The sequence below is a fragment of the Leptodactylus fuscus genome, chromosome 5 (genome assembly GCF_031893055.1).
Source record: "Leptodactylus fuscus isolate aLepFus1 chromosome 5, aLepFus1.hap2, whole genome shotgun sequence".
Classification (NCBI taxonomy): domain Eukaryota; kingdom Metazoa; phylum Chordata; class Amphibia; order Anura; family Leptodactylidae; genus Leptodactylus; species Leptodactylus fuscus.
Genome location: NC_134269.1, coordinates 140,939,170 through 140,958,339, shown reverse-complemented (window position 1 = coordinate 140,958,339; position 19,170 = coordinate 140,939,170). Strand labels below are relative to the sequence as shown.

Here is a 19,170-nt window from a genome sequence, read left to right as displayed (position 1 = left end):
AATTGGCTGGCTAATTCAGGTGACCTCCAATTTATACGAACAGTGGATTTAATATCTGGTTCATAAGAGACTGTTAACTATGTGACTGTGAGACAGGGATAGATTTACTGGCAGGGTTAGCTAGGGATTACCTTTATTTAGGTGAGAATGTTACTCAATCAGCTCTTTGGGGCGCTATCTGGTCGGGATCCCTGTCAGCTTGCAATATGCATGAGCTGACTTTTTCCCATAGGAATGCATTGACCAGAATACGGCATTCAGCCAATCAACGCTGGTCAATGCATTTCTATGGGAAAAAGTCAGCTTGCGCATATTGCAAGCTGACGGGGATCCCAACATAATACAGTGACTTGGGTATGTTAGATGCCCCCAGACATGCTTCCCCTGCTGTCCCAGTTGCATTCCAGAGGTGTTGGCATCATTTCCTGGGGTGTCATCGTGGACTTGGTGACCCTCCTGAGTTGAACAGTGGTTTACCCCTAAACAAGTATTTATTCCCCACAGACCATAATGGGGTTTGATGTTCGATCAAACAGTCAAGTATTGAGCGGCTACTCAAATCGAACTTCGAGCATTTCACTGTTCACTCATCTCTATTCCTTACTCTTGGTGTTTTAGCTGATTTTGTTCAGGCCTTAAGCAAGTGTGGAAACCTTGCATTATAAATGATAAAAATAACAATATGTATGTTTTCAAGAGTGTAAGCAATTCTGATCTATTCTACATATCCCAAACTAACAGGCTGCCTGAGTAGCAGCAGTGGAAATAATGAGTGGCCCCTGATATTATTAGACAGAATGTTTCCAACAGATAATAAACAGGCTAGCACCACCCTATGAGACTGTTTGTTTATATCAATGAAAAAGTCCAGTTATCTGAAAACAAGCAGTATGTTCCACCAATGTACCTGTGAACATGTCAAATGTTCACTTTGGGGCCCAGCCATTCCTAGTTACGCCACTGCCTAAGAAATACTGGTTGCTACCGTAAACAAAAATGTGGAATAATTCAGAGTATGTGACTGTATCCAGCTGTGTGTATAAACAATAAAAAAAAAGTTATGATACGGAAGATTTAGATATAAAAAAGCATAGAACAAAACCATTAGTGCATCCAACATCAAACCCATACCAAATGAAAATAGATATAGTCAATATCACCAAGTGAGAACTTCTGCAAGAACAGAATTGTTCAGTAATGTTTCCGTTACTACAATTCTTTGTGTCTTTCTGAATCTTTTAAAAGATATACAATAGATAATGGTTTACCATGAAGCTTCTTAGACATATGTCATTACAGTCCATTGTTTTGATCCACATTAGAGGATCAGAACAATGGGCTGTAAAGTTGACAAAATGCTTGATACAAAGTTAACCCTTTTTGCTATTTGTATCTGTGATCCCTTTTCTTGCTTTCAGCTTTCATACTGTGTTTATTCTTCAGATGAAGGTACCTTCTCTCAGTGATGACAGATACTATAGAAAAGTATTCAATGTATTGATCATTCTGACAGGTTACAGCCCAGTGTTCTGATCTTCTGATGGATCAAATGAACGTACTATAAAACTGCAGTGTAAAGCTATCTTAAAGGGGCTCTATTATTGGGAAAATTCATTTTTAGCTAAACACATTCTTACATAGCCTTTAGAAAGGCTATTTCATATATACCTTTTGTATGTAAATTGCCTCAGTAGTTTTTGAATAAGTCTGTTTTTATTCATATGCTAATTAGTCTCCTCCGTGCACAGGAAGTTCTCAGCCAGCTCTCCTCTCCCTGCTGTGTGCTGTGTGTGAGATCAGGGAGGAGGAGTCAGCAGCCTGTGCTGTATACACAGAAGAAAGTGCACAAAGAGACTTCCGGGGTGCACAGAGAAGGCTAATTAGCATGTGAATAAAAAAGGTCTCATTCAAAAACTACTGAGGTTATTTATATACAAAAGGTACGTGTGGAATAGTCCTTCTAAAGGCTATGCAAGTATGTGCTTAGCTAAAAATGACTTTTTTTTCTAATGATAGAGCCCCTTTAATAGACTGAAAAGGGAGATTTTCTTAATCTGCTCTGTCCAATTGCATTCTAGTTTACATTCTGTTTTAGAGTCACTTTTTGTTTTTCCTAATCTATATCTTAAGCCATAGAATGCACCTTTGAAAGAACTTTTAGATTTCAATTAAATGTAGTTATGTATGCTTTATACTATAGTCAGATGTTTGGAAGGGTAAGTGGTAAGTCAGTCAATATTCCCAAGTTAATCATTCACTGTCGATAAATGTGCAGATTCCTTTGTGTTTTACGGGGTGAATACCCTTATTTTTCTCTACCTGACTGTTAACATAATATTGAGTCATTTGGTTTTGACGACAGGAATGCAGTTTAGCTCACGAGCAGCAAATCTGTATACCTTGTGATGTCTAATGTATACCTTGTGATGTCTAATGTATACCTTGTGAGTGATGTCTAATTCCTGCTAACACCAGTTAGACTCCTTTATGTAGGGGTATGGTAATATAAAGACACACTGTTGCTTATAGTCTCTTGTATAATGAGAGGACAAAAAACATAGCTGGATATTTTCCAAGGACTGCAGCTGCTGTTCCCTACTGTTCCCTGATGCTTTATAACTCCTAAACATAAATTCTGAAATCCCGTGTGGTGCTGAGCTTTGAATAGGGAACCTGCAAATCTGTGGAATAATAAAATTTCAATTTCTTCTTCATAAAAGAGCAATAATACATACAAATGCAAGATATATGAAGAAGTCTTGGACATGTCCCTATGTAATATTTTTTGCAAAGATGTACGTTATTTTGTGTTTCGGCATACTATGTCTCCTTTCGAAGGTGCTCTTTAGTACTTATGTGTTTTCTTTGTTGTTTTTGTATGACAATATACAAGAATAACTGCCTTTTTTGCCCATTGCAAACCAATCCCAGGAAAGCTTGTATTCCTAATATTAAATTAAATTCTTGAAAAATGAAGGCTGCACTAACAGCGGCTACCTTGCTCCGTTGGTGTCCTGGGCTCGAATCCGACCAATGGCAACATCTGCATGGTTTCATCTGGGTACTCTGGTTTCATAATAAGTATCCTGATGGGTAAATAGGCTAAAACAGCTGACCCTGTGGGTGTTGGAGATGAGTACCTACTCCACAACATTCCCTGCACTTTCACTCCCTTGTGTGAGAATAGCACATTACAAATGTTTTTTTTCTTGTCATTGTTTCTTAAATAGCCCCCCATTATGTTTTCTGTACTATATAGCATGTGATGTAATGCTACTTGGAAACTCCCCTGATTTCAGAGCGGGGATGAGAGCCCATAGGAAGCCTAGAATGGGGAGGTAGACTATACAAATCCCTATTGATGAAGCTGCTTAAAGAACTAATGGCATTATACTACAATCAGGGGTGTAACTTGAAGGGGTGCAGTGGTACCTGGGCACAGGAGCCTTAGAGAGCCAATATGGTTCCTGTTTCCTATATTAGGAGAGCAGTACCATAACTGATGCAATATAGTTGGGGGGGAGGTGACTGGTACTGACTTTGCATTGGGGTCAGGAACTTCATTTTATGCCACTGCTTACAGTCAGTAAGAAGTGATCCCTTACATAGATTGTAGTGATGGCAAAAGTTTTCATTAATGGGCCTATATGACTTCTGAGACCTGATATAGAACACTATTTTCCGTTACTGCTGGAAGTTAGCTGGGTTCAAACTCACAGATTGCCTGTCTGACATGTAAGAATATCACTTTTGGTATGGCTGTTCAATCCCAATCTGGGTCAGTGTTTAGGAATTGATTATTCAGGCATAGCTGGGACCTTTCATCCAAGGGTAAAGACTCTGTTCTGACTACTCTCGGACGACAGTATTATACGACTGTACTATATATCTTCAGACTCTTGATTTTTCATTTTGTTTATAGGTAGATCAGTAAATGTTTTTCTCAAAGTTTTTAGGTGTTGGGTCAGTGGTTCTCAGTAGTTGGAAGAATGAACTATATGAATGTAACGGCGCGTGAGCATACAAGCTGCCACTACAATAAGGGACTGCTAAAGATAGACTATCACTACACTCTTCAGCAGTTCCTTACAAATGAATGGAGTGATTATTTTGTGTATAGGTGATGAAGTAAATTAAAAACTTGGCACAACTACTTTAAATTAACACAAAAAACGTGATATTAAATATTAGTTAACTTGAAGGTCTAAGCAAGTTTTAGAACTGTGGGCTATTAGTCCTGCCTTTCAGAGGTTCGTGGACATGTAGTCACACCAAAAATGAGATTTACGAATTAAATACTTGTAATCTGAACTGAATGTGGTATGCTTTTATATATATACAGGGGTTATGTCCTAAAATATGTGAAGAAAGTCTTTTGAGGTATATCCTGTAAAATGAAAGCCAATGTGTTTCTCATTAAAAATTAGTATTATATCAGCATATATAGGGAGTACATTCATTCCCTGTGCTAATGCAGTGTAGAGTAATTTATGACTATGCACATTCATTCCTATTTCTCATGGAAACCCATTGACCTACCAGTATGTTTTTTGTATTACTGGGGGAGCACAAAAGGACAACCTGTAAACCCTATAAAGCTATTGCCTTCATGGCCATATGTTGTAAAGCATACAAGTAATTTCACTTCCTCCATCCAGGAATTTCTCTGAGTTTGGTGCTATGTGTATATACTGTATGTAGAGTACATTCTTATTATCACAATTTACATTTGGTCCAGGGTAAAGCAGATAAGTTAATGTGAACTGAAATCCTGTATGGCACTTCTGAATTTACCAGGCAGTGGTTGGGAACTTGAATATTACTTTTTAAAGAGTGGCATTTCATATATTTTCATAACTCAATAGTGCACACTACTGTAAGGACTTTGTAGTATATTTTAGTTGTGAAACATGTTTTTTTCCCTCCATTCACCATTTCCTCTTCTACTCCTAAACTGCACAATTCACTGTTATAATCTGTTATTAGTAAAGACAGACTGCAGCCTGTAGAAGTCTATGGAGTGGTAAGGAGAGAGAGAACCAAGTGTAAGGGGCCTACCACAGATAATTTGTTGTGTATGTCCTCAGAGTGATATATTCACATCAATAGTTAGTACTGTTAAAACTGCTAAAACGGATTAGCAGCAGCGGCATGTCTGTGTGTGTCTCTCAGCAACTCCTCCTTTCTCCATAGACTTACACGGGATGTTGCCTGTCTTCCAGGAGGCAGATTTGAGCAATTTAGAAGGGAGGAGAGGAAGAATAAAGGAGTTTGATAATTGGAGAAAAAAAACATCTTTTCTAACAGGGTATTTCCTCAAGAAGCCCCCACATAATGCTCCCATTTAATCAATATAGAAAACGCATTGGAAAAAAAAGCCCTATTTCCTCCACAAGAGTTGCCTGCAGGATCTGGTTGTAGTAATGTCTCCAGCTTGCACTCATTGCACCTCCCTGCTGCAGACATAATCAGCAGAAGACTGACTGGTGAAGCATGGTGCTGAGAGCTTCTTGCTCTACCAATGTATTAAACTTTATCTACATCCTAAGGAAATAAAGTTGAAGTGGCTACCTGACATCTGGAACAGCTGGATAGCACCCAAAATTAAGCACTGTCGTGCTTAATCAAGCTTGGCCCAAGGGATCCCTACTGCCATAGATCAGGTGTAGATGGATGCCCTGTTTGCCCTTTGGTTAAAGACAACCTTTCATGTCCTCCTGCCCATGCGGTGTTATATACTGCTAGAAAGTCAACAGTGCGATAAATTCAGCACACCGTCAGCTTTCCAGTTAGTTGCCAAGGGCTGAAGATATTGGTGCCGTTAGTTTCGACACCAATCTCTGCCCACCGTCAGAAAGGCGTTCCTGACAGTCTAGCTGGACTGTGGGGAACGCCTCTCCTGACAGTACTCATCCATAGCCCTGTACAGTCAGAGGGGGCATTCCTTACCACCCAGGAATGACGCTGAGAGGTGAGGAACGCTCCCCTCCCCCTCCCAGTACAAGTCCATAGACAAGTACAGTCAGGAAGGATGTTCCTCACAGCCCAGCTAGACTGTCAGGAATGCCTTTCTGAGGCGTAGGCAGAGATCGTTGCTGAAACTAGCGGCACTGATTTCTCCAGCCCGGGAAAGCTTTCTAGCGGTATATAAAACCGTATTTGCAGGAGGACACGAAAGGTCTTCCTTAAAGCAGCCCTGCACTACTACTTAGCATCAGAGCACACTGAATTTTTTGGCGCTGAGTTTGATACGGAATCCACCTCAAAATCAGTCTCCAAAAATGCCTTCCAATAGAACTCAGTGCAAAAAATCTCAGTGTGCACTGACCCTTAGGTTGTATCTGGTATTGCAGCTCAGATCCTTTGCAGTTGGTGGGATAACCTATGGACATGGTGGATCTGTTTTTGAAATAATGTAGCCATGCTTTCTATTCCTGGACAATCCCTCCATAAAAAACATTAAAGTTAAACCATAAAGGATAAGTTAAAGTTTGCTGCAACTGTTCATTTACTGTTACATTGTGTATGATGCTAAAGTTTGCTACCTCTACACTAGACAGTTTCTGTATTCACGTGTATCCCTCCCACTTTTACATGGCAAATATCTAGTATCTAGCAGTAATTGTTCATTCATACTCTTAATATGTCCATTTTATTTGTTTCATACATCTCATGTAACTCTGTATATGAAGCAAATCTAAAAAATCTTATTCTCATAGAATTCTCAGAAATAATCATTTTTACCATGTTCTTTTTTTATTGGTTCTGGTAAATTTTTTGAATATTTTGGAAAGAAGTGAAAAGCAGTGTTGTATCACATTGTCAATAACATAATAAAACCCCTACATTGTCACTAGGATACATTTTGCATTGGCACACTTCTCATGCAGAGCTGTTCAGAGTGGTCTTTCATTGCAAGTCATGATCTCTTCCCAGCATACACACACACAGTGTTAGGTCCTCTATGGATGCTTTCATAGCTTTCTTGTGCTGTGTAAAACTTGGTTTTATATTAAGTAGGTGGACTGCTGATCTGCCGGCATGCCATTCTGGATCTGGCCTTTATGAATTGTTTTATAAGCCCTACAGCTGACAATAAAAGCTTTATTAGTGTTTCCCAATTAGCAGCCATCGCGTCTGCAAAACACTGAGGATGACTGTGGTGAATGTGAAGTATTCATTGCTTTTGTAACGTAAATTGCAGGCTGGCACATTGTGTAAAGCAACACTAAGTGACTTGTTATTTTCCTTCATGTTGCAGACTGAGAATGTTGATATCTGTCTGAACTTTCTGGCAGCCCGGGGAGTTAATGTACAAGGCCTCTCTGCAGAAGGTAAGACAATCCACAATCCACTAGCATGGTCTCCAGGCTCCATTCCCTCACATTGATAATTTAAAAAGCAGATAATCTACATTTCTAAGCATTGATATTTATCATTTGAAGTAGTATAATTTCATGTTCCTTGAAATCTATACTGGCTTTAACATCAATAATTTAACTTACGTTCTGAAATCTAGACAAGCTGAACTATTAAAATAACCCAGACCTTGGATGACCTTGGAATTCCATTGTTAAAGTTGCCTGAATTAGGTTGTGTTGGCGCTAAACACTGCCAGGTCTTTCACTGTAAACACGGTCTAGGAAGGCGAGGAACATGGCTTTCATTCAGTCCTTTGATAAAATAATCCTTTAATGGTCCCACCGTGGGTATATATGCTGATTATAGGTAAGATAACTTATATGTTTACTGAGCATATACCAATATAAGATGACTACCCAAAGCAATTGTGTATGTGGAAGTTAGCAATATACAAACGTATTAAACCCTTTTCTTGGGTAGAAAATTTCCTACCTAAAATATCATCGTACTGTTAGGTCTGTTGTAAATAGCATGTCCAAGGTGAACAAGTCTACCCCTTCTAAATAATGTCTGTAAAAAGTGTTTCACAGTAGTCAGCACTACATGTACTGTGAATGTTATGTAGGTTCTTTTGACTCGGCCGAGTAGCTGAGAAGTCTCAGGGTAAGTTTTTTTGCAGGTGGGTTTTGAGGCGGAATCCAATTCATAAAATGCCTCCCATACTTTCCCATTCTTTTCCTTAGAAGTCAGTGGTAGATTTTTTTTTGCTAGCTTATTCTTTCAGCCAGATAAAAAAAAAAAAAGTATCATTACCTATCTTCAGGCAGATTTTCAGGCAAAACCCAATGTACTGAAAGAGAGGGAGAAAAAAATGCGATGCCGTTTTTGATGGTTTAGGCACATTTTTTTCTGCCTTCAGTTCAGTTCAATGGGCTTTGCGGGGTGAAATCATCCTATAGATTGGTCATCTGCTATGGACTCCCATTGAGTTAAATGGGAGGTTGCATACTCTGTACCCCCTCAAGCTACACCCCTGCTTAAAGGGGTTGTCCAGAAATTACTTTTTTATGGCTTTCCTGTAGGGGGGCCACTTCCCTAATTCATACTATATAAAACAAGGGACCAAAGCAGTTGGCATGAGTTCTTGTATAGTGGTTGGGCACCATTACTGCAGCTCAGCATCTATTTAAGTCAATAGGAACAGAACTGAAGTATCAGCACGCAACCACTACAGAGAACACAGAGCCAACTGTTCTGCGTGAAGCGTTCCCCTACAGCTGAGCGTCATTGAGAATAAAAGTAGAGATGGGTATAGCTATAAGGGGTGCAGAGTTATCAGTCACTGCTGGGCCCTGGATCCTGAGAGGGCCCCAAAGGTCTCTCTGCCACATAAAATATACCACTATTCTAAAGCAGCCCTATTACAGATTTAGCATTGAAGCACCGCAACACTAAGTTATGCATCCGGGTTAACTCAGGTAGAATAACTTTAAGCCCCTTGGCACCAATACACAATCCCCAATTCTTCACTTCAGCTGCCTTTTAGGGACATTTGCGTCCCCTTATGCACCAGAGTCAAGGAGCAAAGGCTATATCTGAACCTGCTATAATATAGCTATACCTCTGCCAATAGCATAGAATGTGAAACAGAAAAACAAAGCTCAAGATACAAGTTGACATCCACCAGCCTGGTGCCAAATGCTCAGCTGCTGTAAACCAGAGGGTGTGGATACAATTCCCCAAAGACACCAAAGATATGCGATGTAAATGTTTGGCTTCCTAGTGTTTACTAGAATGGGGTTTGGAGTTGTACGTGTGTGAATTTTTCATGATATTTGCAGAGGGGTCCTGCTGTCTTTAGAATGCTGGTATTCAGAGACATACAGTACAATTCAATACATAGAGCAATTGCAAACCATGTGTAATTTAAGATGTGAAAATGCTGTTCACTATTTTTATAGCACGTTGCTATGTTTGTAATACATATGCTAAACAACAATGCTGATTCGGATAGTCAAATATATAGAGAAGTGCCAGTCATTTCTTTAAAATTGTACAGCAACAGCTGCATCTATACGGTGGAGGGGACAGTGGATGTGGCTGTGTTTTCCTTGTGTAGTACCTTTAGCATATACCGGTATTTACTCTGTTGTTGTGATGCAAATACTTGTCTCTTACATAACCCATGCTGATGATATTATTGTAGACATGCTGCACAGTAACAGATGCTAGAATGGACTGATTAGAAGTTGGTTCTCCTTGGTCTGGTGTGGATCCAGTAAGTGGTGCTGTCTCAGTTCAGCCATGTTCCATACCTCTCAAAGAGAGGGAAACGTCTTGTCCACCGTACAAACAATTGATTAAGATTTGTTTGCATATATTTATTCTTGAATAGTTTTTTAAATAAAATATTAGCACAGGCAATAATTGAATATAGACATCTCAAGGTCTATAAAATGCAACAAGTTATGACATATGATATAAATCGGGCTCTAATACATATCTAGGGACCAGCTAGATAGTCTCTGGAACAATATGGTTAAGTTTGTTAATGCACATCTATTTACAATATCAAAAAGAAGAACATTTATAAAACAGGACAGAGTCTCAGATCAAAAGTAGGAATTTTCTGTCCAAAAGAGGGATGTTTGGCAAGTAAGCGTAGACTCCTGTGTCCACATCACGTCCAGTGACTGTTAATATTAGGCACCATCCTGCTGTATCCATGTCAAACCAAGCAGGTTATGGTTGGAGTTGCATTTAGAAAAGGCATATCCACTTTCTGTGACTTCGATCAAATCTGAGGTAGAGGGTATGTTAGCTGTGATATATGAAGCCCACCAGACCACACAACTAACGCACCTTGAGCCAAGGCAGCGCCGTCTACTAGATCCACCCCAGGCGTATGTCTAACCACTCCATTCTACCATTATCCCTGCTCTGTGGCTTGTGTGTCCCAAGTGAAGGCTAGTTTAATTCTCCCATATTGTCTGAATACTGCCACAAAACAGAAACCTGTAATAAAAATAACTAGCAAGACATTTGTTTTAGTATATGTTTCCATTGTAACTCCCTGTCACTTGGATATTAGCCAGTGTAGATAGTTGGCTTGATTAACAGACATAACCTATAGACTGTATCTTGTAATATCTGAAAACTGTGCCCTCAGCAGTCTGTGCCCCACTCTCTGATTCAGAGGACTGTCCAGTTAACTGTTTCATTGCTGCTCTCCTCCTCCTTCTTGGCCCCTGCATGTTAGATCTATATTGGACTGTGCTATACATTTCTCATTTGCCAATGGGGAGAGGAAAATGGAAGGGAAAATGCATGTTCCTGGTGGACCATTCCAGGCCTCAGTCTGCTCACGAATCTGTGGCGAAGACCTTGGAGGCCTTGGACGTAGACCCCCCTCTCCTTCTCTCCAATGGTATTACATATTCAATCTAATGTGGCTAAAAAATTATAGCAGTCCTCCAGACTTCCAGATCCCCTTTGCAATGACTCATGGTGGTCCTCTGTGTCACTCCTTGATGATTCGCCATCTCATCCCTGACTACTTTCTCCTAGAAGTCATCAACCTCACCTCCTACTTTTGATCATTGCTGCAATTAGCTCTTGTCAGTATATGTTTGCTAAATACTGGATCTTGTTTTGTTATTTGTCCAGCATTATGACTTATTGTCCCAGATTTACTATTGTGGCTATAACTGGACACTGATGTAAACCTGACACATCTTTGCAATATCTTTGGCTCATCTAGTTTGGGCTCAATTTTTTTTCTACTTGCTAAAGATGTGGGTGTGGATTTTTAGAGAAATGGGAAGTGGGTTAAATGCACCAGGGTGTATAAAAAATTAGCAAAAAATTTTACATTTTAGGCAACTAAAAAGCGTCATACACATGGACTAGGCAGTTTAAAAATCCACCAGGTTTATCATCCAGCATCACCGTCTGTGATAAATCTGGTGCCAGGTCTCGGTCTGCCTAAGTTTACATTGCCGAACCATTAGCAAATCTGGACCATTGTCTTTGTGAATGCCTTATTCTATTTGCACAAAAGTTTCAAACCACATTTGTCTAAACAAAGATCCCGGAGATTGACATATGATTTACCCATTTGAAGAGAAAAGATAACTCTCATCTGTGGACCAGATGATGGGCCTAAGGACTTCACCACAAACTTTTCATGTGAACATTATAGACCACAAAGCATACTTTAACAATGTCCATGTATATAATATTTGTGTTTGACATAACAGTTTTCATGTGTTAGATTTTTAGATCCCTTCTTTAAACAAAACAGAATAGTAGCAGTGTTATTTATCAATGTTTTACATAAAAAAAACTTTTGATGCTAAACTAATCTTTGTGATGTTTCTCTTGGATAAGAGCCTTGCTGCAATATGTGCTGGAAGGATAACAGAAATCTATGCAATCCCCAATGTGAACTTTTATCTGTACACTACGTAACATAGGAGTGCAGTGAATGGTAGTCGGCGGCTTTTTCTGAAACCTGTTCACCTTCTTTCCAGTCTTTGCTATTGTCTGTTATTGCATTAACTCCGAACTAAAACATAGCAGAGGGATAATAGAATACAATATCAAATCTGACAGCTTTATAGAGCAGTAATGTAGCTGCTAACCTTTCTAGGAAAATGTTCCTACTAGAAAAGTGAATTGCTTTTTTTCTCTGAGGTAAAGGGAGTTTATCTACATGCAGCTGACTTCATGGAGTTTGCAGAAATTCGTGAAGAGGTTAAACAAATATTTCATATAAGTGTACAGTATAGAATGACTTTTGCAGTTGAACTAGTTTCTGTGACCAATACGCATCATGTGAACATACCCTAAGAAGATTTTTTTCTATAAACCGCTCATTGACCCAAAAGTTTACCAATGTGAGGTACTTTAAGTTTTCATGATTTAAAGACGTGGTCTGCTGCTTAGACCTCTCTGGCCTCACCGGATATTACAGCCTCAGGCGCTCTGTGTTCTATATCTCTGTATGATACTTCAGTGTATAGTGTAGGACTACGCATAAAGGAATTAAAAATAGACAAATTAGAATATAATCAAGATCTGTCGCTTTTCCCAACATATCTGATTTCAGAAATACTTTAAGGAATTTTTTCAGCTCTGGAATATCTTTTTAGTGATATAGAGTTTTTAGCATATATATCATTTTTTAACAAATTGATAACTGGTGTTACTAACTGATGTGTCCGCCGGGACCAGGGAGAAGAGTAAACGGGGAAAGTTGAGTAATAGTTTTTTTTTTTTTCTTTGATTATATACAGTGGAGGACGAGAAACTGTGGAAGCAATCTGGGGGGATGGGGAGCATACTGTGGGGGCAACCTGAATGATATATGACACTGTGGGTAGACATAATGCTGGGGGGCAATCTGACAGTGTGGGGGAACATACTGTGGGGCGACCTGAGAGGGACATGATACTGTGGGGGTAACCTGAGTGGAAATATGACACCATGGGAGCAACCCGACATGGACATGACTATGTGAGGGCAGCTTGAGAGGGGGGTACATGACAATGTGGGGGTAACCAGAGGGGTGGGGATATGAATTTGAGAGGGTAGACATGTAAAAGTGTAGGTAACCTGGAAGGTAACCATTCTGAGGGCATAATTGGACCATTAGGGAGGCATTAGCCACTAAGGGGCATTATACTATGTGGAGGCCATCAAGGGGGCGTTCGAATCTGTGCAGGTCACGTATTTCAAGATGGTGGTGATGGTGGGGGCCCACTTATGAAACACTTGCACAAGGCCCACCAATGTGTTAAAACAGCCCTGGCTATACCCCTTAAACTGGAAAATTATGCCATGTGAACACCCTTTTTTTGTATATTGTTTTTTACTGTAGACCCTCTACTGTCTTGCATCACCACAGAGTGCCATGTCCCTTTTTCCTGGCCTCAGCATAATATGTTTAGTCTGGGATGTTTCTAGAATAACATTTCACTCCCATTTGTCAATGCTCTTCAATCAGCGGATAAGCAGGATATACCAGGAATCGGACCTCACCAAACTGAATTTCGCATTCGATCAGTATTGTAGTCTCAGAGAGAGATCAGATCTGACCCTATCTATAAAACTAATGTGGTACAATAGAAGAGATCTGAGTGCTCACTTTTCTTAATGGTAAAGCTAGTATATGATGTCTGCAGTAGTCACAACCGGAAGAAGAAAATTACCCTAATGTTTTTCTTCATATTTATTGCACTTGAACCTCTGCCATAAGGAACATCTATTTCATTCATCTGTGGTCGTTAGTGATGCCAAATAAACTTTAAAGGCTAAAGACACTTCCTTTAAGGACATTCATTTTATAAGGCAGCAGTGCAACAAAATGTTATTCACATATGTGTGTAATATCACATGTGAAAGCATTGCCTTTTCTTTGGCTATTCTTCAAGATGTTGTGAAACGTATCAGCCCCATAGATTGTATGAAAATGTGATCTTTAATCTCATGAGATAATCGGTTTTCACATTTTCAAGTAGTAGAAATTTTTAACCCTTGCAATTGACTGGGTTTCTACAGAACTCTGGACACATGCCACAGTTTCTTTTAAAATGTTCTAGCATTACAGACTTACACTATGGAATATTCCCTTAAAAGAAAAAGGCTGGTATGAAAAAATGTCCTAAGAGGCAGCATACAGAGGCACTGTTTTCCTAATTATATCATGGGAACAGATTTGCATATTCCCTATAATCCCCTAATGGAGTGAAAATGGCTTTTCAAGTTTCCATACGCCTGCAAAGGTGAGCACTCCTCAAGGAGAGTTATTATCCCCTGACCCTAGTCTAAAGTCTCTCAACCAGCCAAACCAGTTTCCCTACGCTGTGCTGATGAGATCCAACCAGATCGAAACAGTGCTGTCCACAGCTGGGAATCTGTTCCTTTTGGACTAGATATACTAGTCTGGCAATAACTCTGCATCATGGTATTAGGCTTATTGAAAAAGTCATGCATGATGTTAAGGGGGCTGTCCTAAGAGGCAGTGTACAGAGGCACTGTTTTCCTAATTACATCCTAGGAAACAGATTTGCATATACCCCATGAAAAAAATGTGTCATAGGACTGGGTTATTCAGTTTAAAGGGGTTGTCCCATCACAAGGATCCTATCTATACTGCTTGTTAATGTGGATGTAAGACTTTTCCTAAATACACTGCTTCAGCAAAACTGCTTTGTTTGTCCACTATCTTACTTTATTCAATTCTTTGTGGCCACAGCCCTGACTTAGCTGCTCATGAGTCAAGTGATGTATCTGCTGCTCTCAGGGGGGAGGGAGGAGGGGCTAAGTGCAGGGAGCGAGCCTATGTATCTAGCTATTCCTGTGTCTACACCACATGACCTAGCTTCCTGCTATCAGATAGAGGAGAGGAGCTGCTTTCATTTCTTCTGTTCTCCCAGTTATCAGGCTAGCTAATTCAATTGTGTTCATTATGGCAGAGACAGGCAGTCTCTGTATGTAACACAGAATGGAGTGGCTCCTGCCTGTACTTCATATTCCAATATGGGTGGGCGGAGCTACATGTGAATTTGGGGGCGGAGCTAAACGGCAGGTTGCATGTGAAACCCCACCCACCAAATGATGCAAGAAACCAGGAAGAAAGAAGATTTTACAGCAGTAAAGACTGATGAGTATGTGAGGTGGGAATACCCCTTTAACTAAAGCCTAGCATGTCTCAGCAGGAGTTTACAGCATACTTGACAGCAATGCCGTGCATCATGCCGCCGTAATCTTGTAGTCAAAATGACAGTATCCTGGCACATATTCACTAGTAAATCTCCCTCAGTATGTCTTTGTACGAATTCAGTGGCATTCAGAGGTACCATGGACCCCTAGATTTCTGTTGTTGCTGCATCATTTGCCTATACAACACATTCATAATACATCTTTGCACATGAGCCTGTGATGCCAGGAATATTTGTAGGTCTTCCTTTATTTCTTTGAGAGGTAAGGAGTTAGTCATTCAGCCATAATGTGCCTGCTTTATTCTCATCTCTTCCCGTCTGTGGTTCTGTCCCAGACTAGCTGTACCGTAGATTCATCCCTGAGATTCAGCTGGTCCACTGCTGGGATTGGATTGTAGCCGTAATACAGCCTGTTCAATACTTCTCTATTCTCTATTCTAGTCCTTAGAGGGAGAACAACATTACCACTTTAGAGAAAAAAAAAACTATTTGAAACCGGTAAATGTAGTAGAAACTTTGGTTGATGCTTTTATCTTTAGTGAGTTTCTATATCTATTATAGTAGAAAATTGACTTTGGAAAAAGGAAGCAAAGCTATATCTCTCCTTACTGGCTTCTATTTCGCAGCTTTGGCCATACAGCATTGTATTGGTATTTATTTAGGCTCAGAGTGCGCCTTCGCTTGTGTTCTCATTGTGATTGAACGGTTCTAAGTGCATAACTGAGGTAGAGGTCTGTTAGGGATTAGAAGTGTTCTGTTCCAAAGTAATGTTTAGATAAAAAGAATAAACGGCGAGTACCTTCACACACCGCTTATTACAGGTCATGTGTGGACAACAGGAGTTCTCCAGAGGATAGACAGTAAACTAATGGGGATATAAGGCCATACAAAGACCTGGAAGAAAAGCAGCTGCAGACAAGACCGGCAGTCTTTTTCTTTTTCCTTATTTTTGCGGAGACTGTTCATTCTCCAAATATTTTGAATATAAATTAGACTCCAATGTGACCCTTCCATAGAGAAGGAGGAGAGAACTTTCTGTTTGATTCGCAGGATGCCTGTTCTTTATCCTGGCCTTTGGCGAGGCTTGATATAAGTATGTTGCTGTCTGGGTTGGAAATTAAATTGACACTTTTCGTACTACACATCTGAACCATATTGCCTTTTTTATTTGAACAGATCTCAGATTCTGTTGTCTATTGGCAGCAATACATGGCAAGCAAGCTTCATTAAGGCTAGGTTCACACTGTGCTTTTTCGTCTGTTGTTATGTGTTTTTTAAATTACTATAATGGCTAGCACATTTTAGGGTGGTGCCACATGGTGTACTTTTGATGTGGCTCAGTATGCCTAAAATTTTTGGAGTCCATAAGCAGGAAAGCTACGGTGCTTGTAGGAGATAAGTACCACTGCCCTCTGGGAACTCTGGAGAGCATGGCAAAGATCATAGAGGGGTGGAGGGATTAGCAATGGCTGGATTGTGAGGGGGTTGAGTTGTGTCTATGACTCATCGAAGCAGAGCTTTATCAGATGTATCCAAGCACAGACATACTAATTATAAGGCGTGGATCTGTCATGTCAAGGTTTATTACTGTAGCTTCTATACCTACTAGGATGCACTGAAATAAGTGCATTGCCCGACTTGCGGCATACAGAGCCTCATCAAAAATAGTCATTTTCAATTAGATGGCCATTAGCTTTCAGGTGAAATACATAGTAACATGAGCAAATGTGTAAAAGAAGCAACATGTAACCCAGCCTGAGATGTTCTTTGCATTATAATGATGAATGTTCTCTCATGATTCTGATGATGGTCCACCTAGTCTGCCCTTATATTATTTTACCTTTGGATATAGATATGTGCCCCAGGTATATTTAAAGGGTCACCAACTGAACAACTTGAACAACTGTAGTGTGAAGGAGCCCAAATGGAATTGTGTTTGAAACAAACTTTTCTGGTGATAAAACATGCATTGCCACCCTCAAGTCATGATTTTGTTTCTCCTCTTTTTCTACAGAAATAAGAAATGGAAATCTGAAAGCCATTTTGGGACTGTTTTTCAGTTTGTCACGCTTCAAACAGCAGCAACATCAGCAGCAGCAGTATTATCAGTCGCTGGTGGAGCTCCAGCAACAAGTGACACATTCCCCTCCACCTGCTGAAGGCGGTCACTCCAAAACGCAAGATATGCAGTCTAGGTGAGCAACTGTTAATCCACTTTGCATGGTCTCTAACAAAATACATTACTGTACGGTCAAGGAGCCTATAACAATAGAACTGTACACCTCTATGGATAGTAGGAGTGCTTGAAAATGTTCTAGGTTGCAGATGAGTATATATACTGTGTTACAGGTGCAACACTTACAGGCAAAGATGAGTGGAAACCATATGTAGTAAGCTTTTAAATATATGTTTACAGGGTATTACTGGGCTATAACATTGATGTCCTATTTGTACAACCGGTATTTAGTAAGGTTGTAATCCATCAGAAATTGCTGGACTGAAAAGTTCTACAAGTCTGACTGTTTTGTATGGCAATTTCAGATAAAAAGGATGGACACTCGACAGACCCCATTATAGTCAATTGGTCCCTTGGGCTAGGTTTGTGTCCATCATAAAACATATCAGTTTTTGTCTGTTTTTCAGTTCTTATGGTTCTCCAACAGAAATACAGATTCAGGTGTGAACAATGGGTAATCTGTGTGCGATTAGTGTAATGAAGGAGACCTGTACTACAGACATTACAAAGGTCCAATCTTTATGCCGATCAGGGGTTGGACATGCACCAGTACTTTAAAGGGACCTATCACATTGAGCATTCAGTCTGATCTGCCAGCATCTTATAACAGAACAGGATTTATTAAGCAGATTAATAAAGTTTTTTTTTTTTCAAAAGACCTTGTATTTTAAATATTTTTAAGAGGTGTGTGATGACCTATCCTTAGGATAGGTTATCAATGAGAGATCAGTGGGGATTCAATAGCTGGTACCCCCGCTGATCAGCTGTGGCAAACTTATGATCACTGTGACCGCTTTCACTGTTTATACCACATGCCATATGTTTCATAGCAGATGCGTGATATAATTACAGTCACTTCCTATAATCTTTTCATGCAAAACCTGCTCAACTCCTGCTGCTCTGTAACTTGCTACCAGAGATTATATTCAATGTAAAGACAAAGAGGACAGCACCAAACGGATCTTTGTGTATTACCTCTGGATATAGCAAATATTAGAAGGGCGAATAGCTTCTCACCTGGTGTGGTTATGAATGCGTCACAACAAGCCTTGATGCATAGAACACTTATATGGTGAGGGGACAGGGCAGCTGCTGTAGACACGCCACGAAGATGTCAGATCAATGAAACAATATGGACCAGTCACCTTGGAAGAGTCGGCAACAGACTGCGCCTACCCAGAGGTAACAGAAAATGCTTTAATGAAGAGTACACACAATGCATTTTGGGTCGTTTAGACCCTTTCCAAGTGTGGGTATTCCTTCCACAGTGGGCTAAAGCATGACCCGAAACGCGTTGTGTGTACTGTTCATTAAAGCATTTTCTGTTACCTTTGGGTGGGCGCAGTGCGTTGCCGAAACTTCCGTGGAGGCTGGTCCATATTGTTCCATTATATTCAAAGTGACAGCTTCCCTACTGGAATCAATGTTATATTCCCAAAAAATGTTATATGGTTTGTCTGGTAATCTTCATTAATGGCCGATCCATAGAAAAGGGTCATATATAGTTGATCTAAAGAGTTGGAAATGTGCAGCAAAATAAGCTATAAAACTTAAGTTTAATGTGGTTTCCTATATTGTATCATGTGCAAAACATCATATTTAACAGAATAAAAAACCCATAAAGGTTTGTTAGAGATGTAAAAATATGGCAAATAATTCATGTGGTTTACTTAATAACTCATTTATTAAAGATGTCAACATTTGTATTGGATGTAGACAGAACCTAAATTGGAAATTGGAGTAAACATTTGCATCATGTATCACTTGTGCCATACAATAATACAGATACATTATTAATATGACAGTGATACGGATGTAGTACCTGTGAAAGGCTCCTAAATGGTTTGG

General features: G+C 39.8%; 1 protein-coding gene across 2 annotated transcripts in view; it reads left to right on the top strand.

Annotated features, from left to right (window-relative positions):
- The window catches only part of NAV3 (neuron navigator 3), a 228,717-nt gene that overhangs the window by 78,397 nt on the left and 131,150 nt on the right, over positions 1 to 19,170 (top strand). For both annotated transcript variants that reach the window (XM_075274311.1, XM_075274312.1), the window contains exons 4-5: positions 7,262 to 7,334; positions 17,101 to 17,281. In XM_075274311.1, coding sequence (XP_075130412.1) covers positions 7,262 to 7,334; positions 17,101 to 17,281 — 254 coding nt within the window. The remainder of the gene's footprint in view (positions 1 to 7,261; positions 7,335 to 17,100; positions 17,282 to 19,170) is intronic.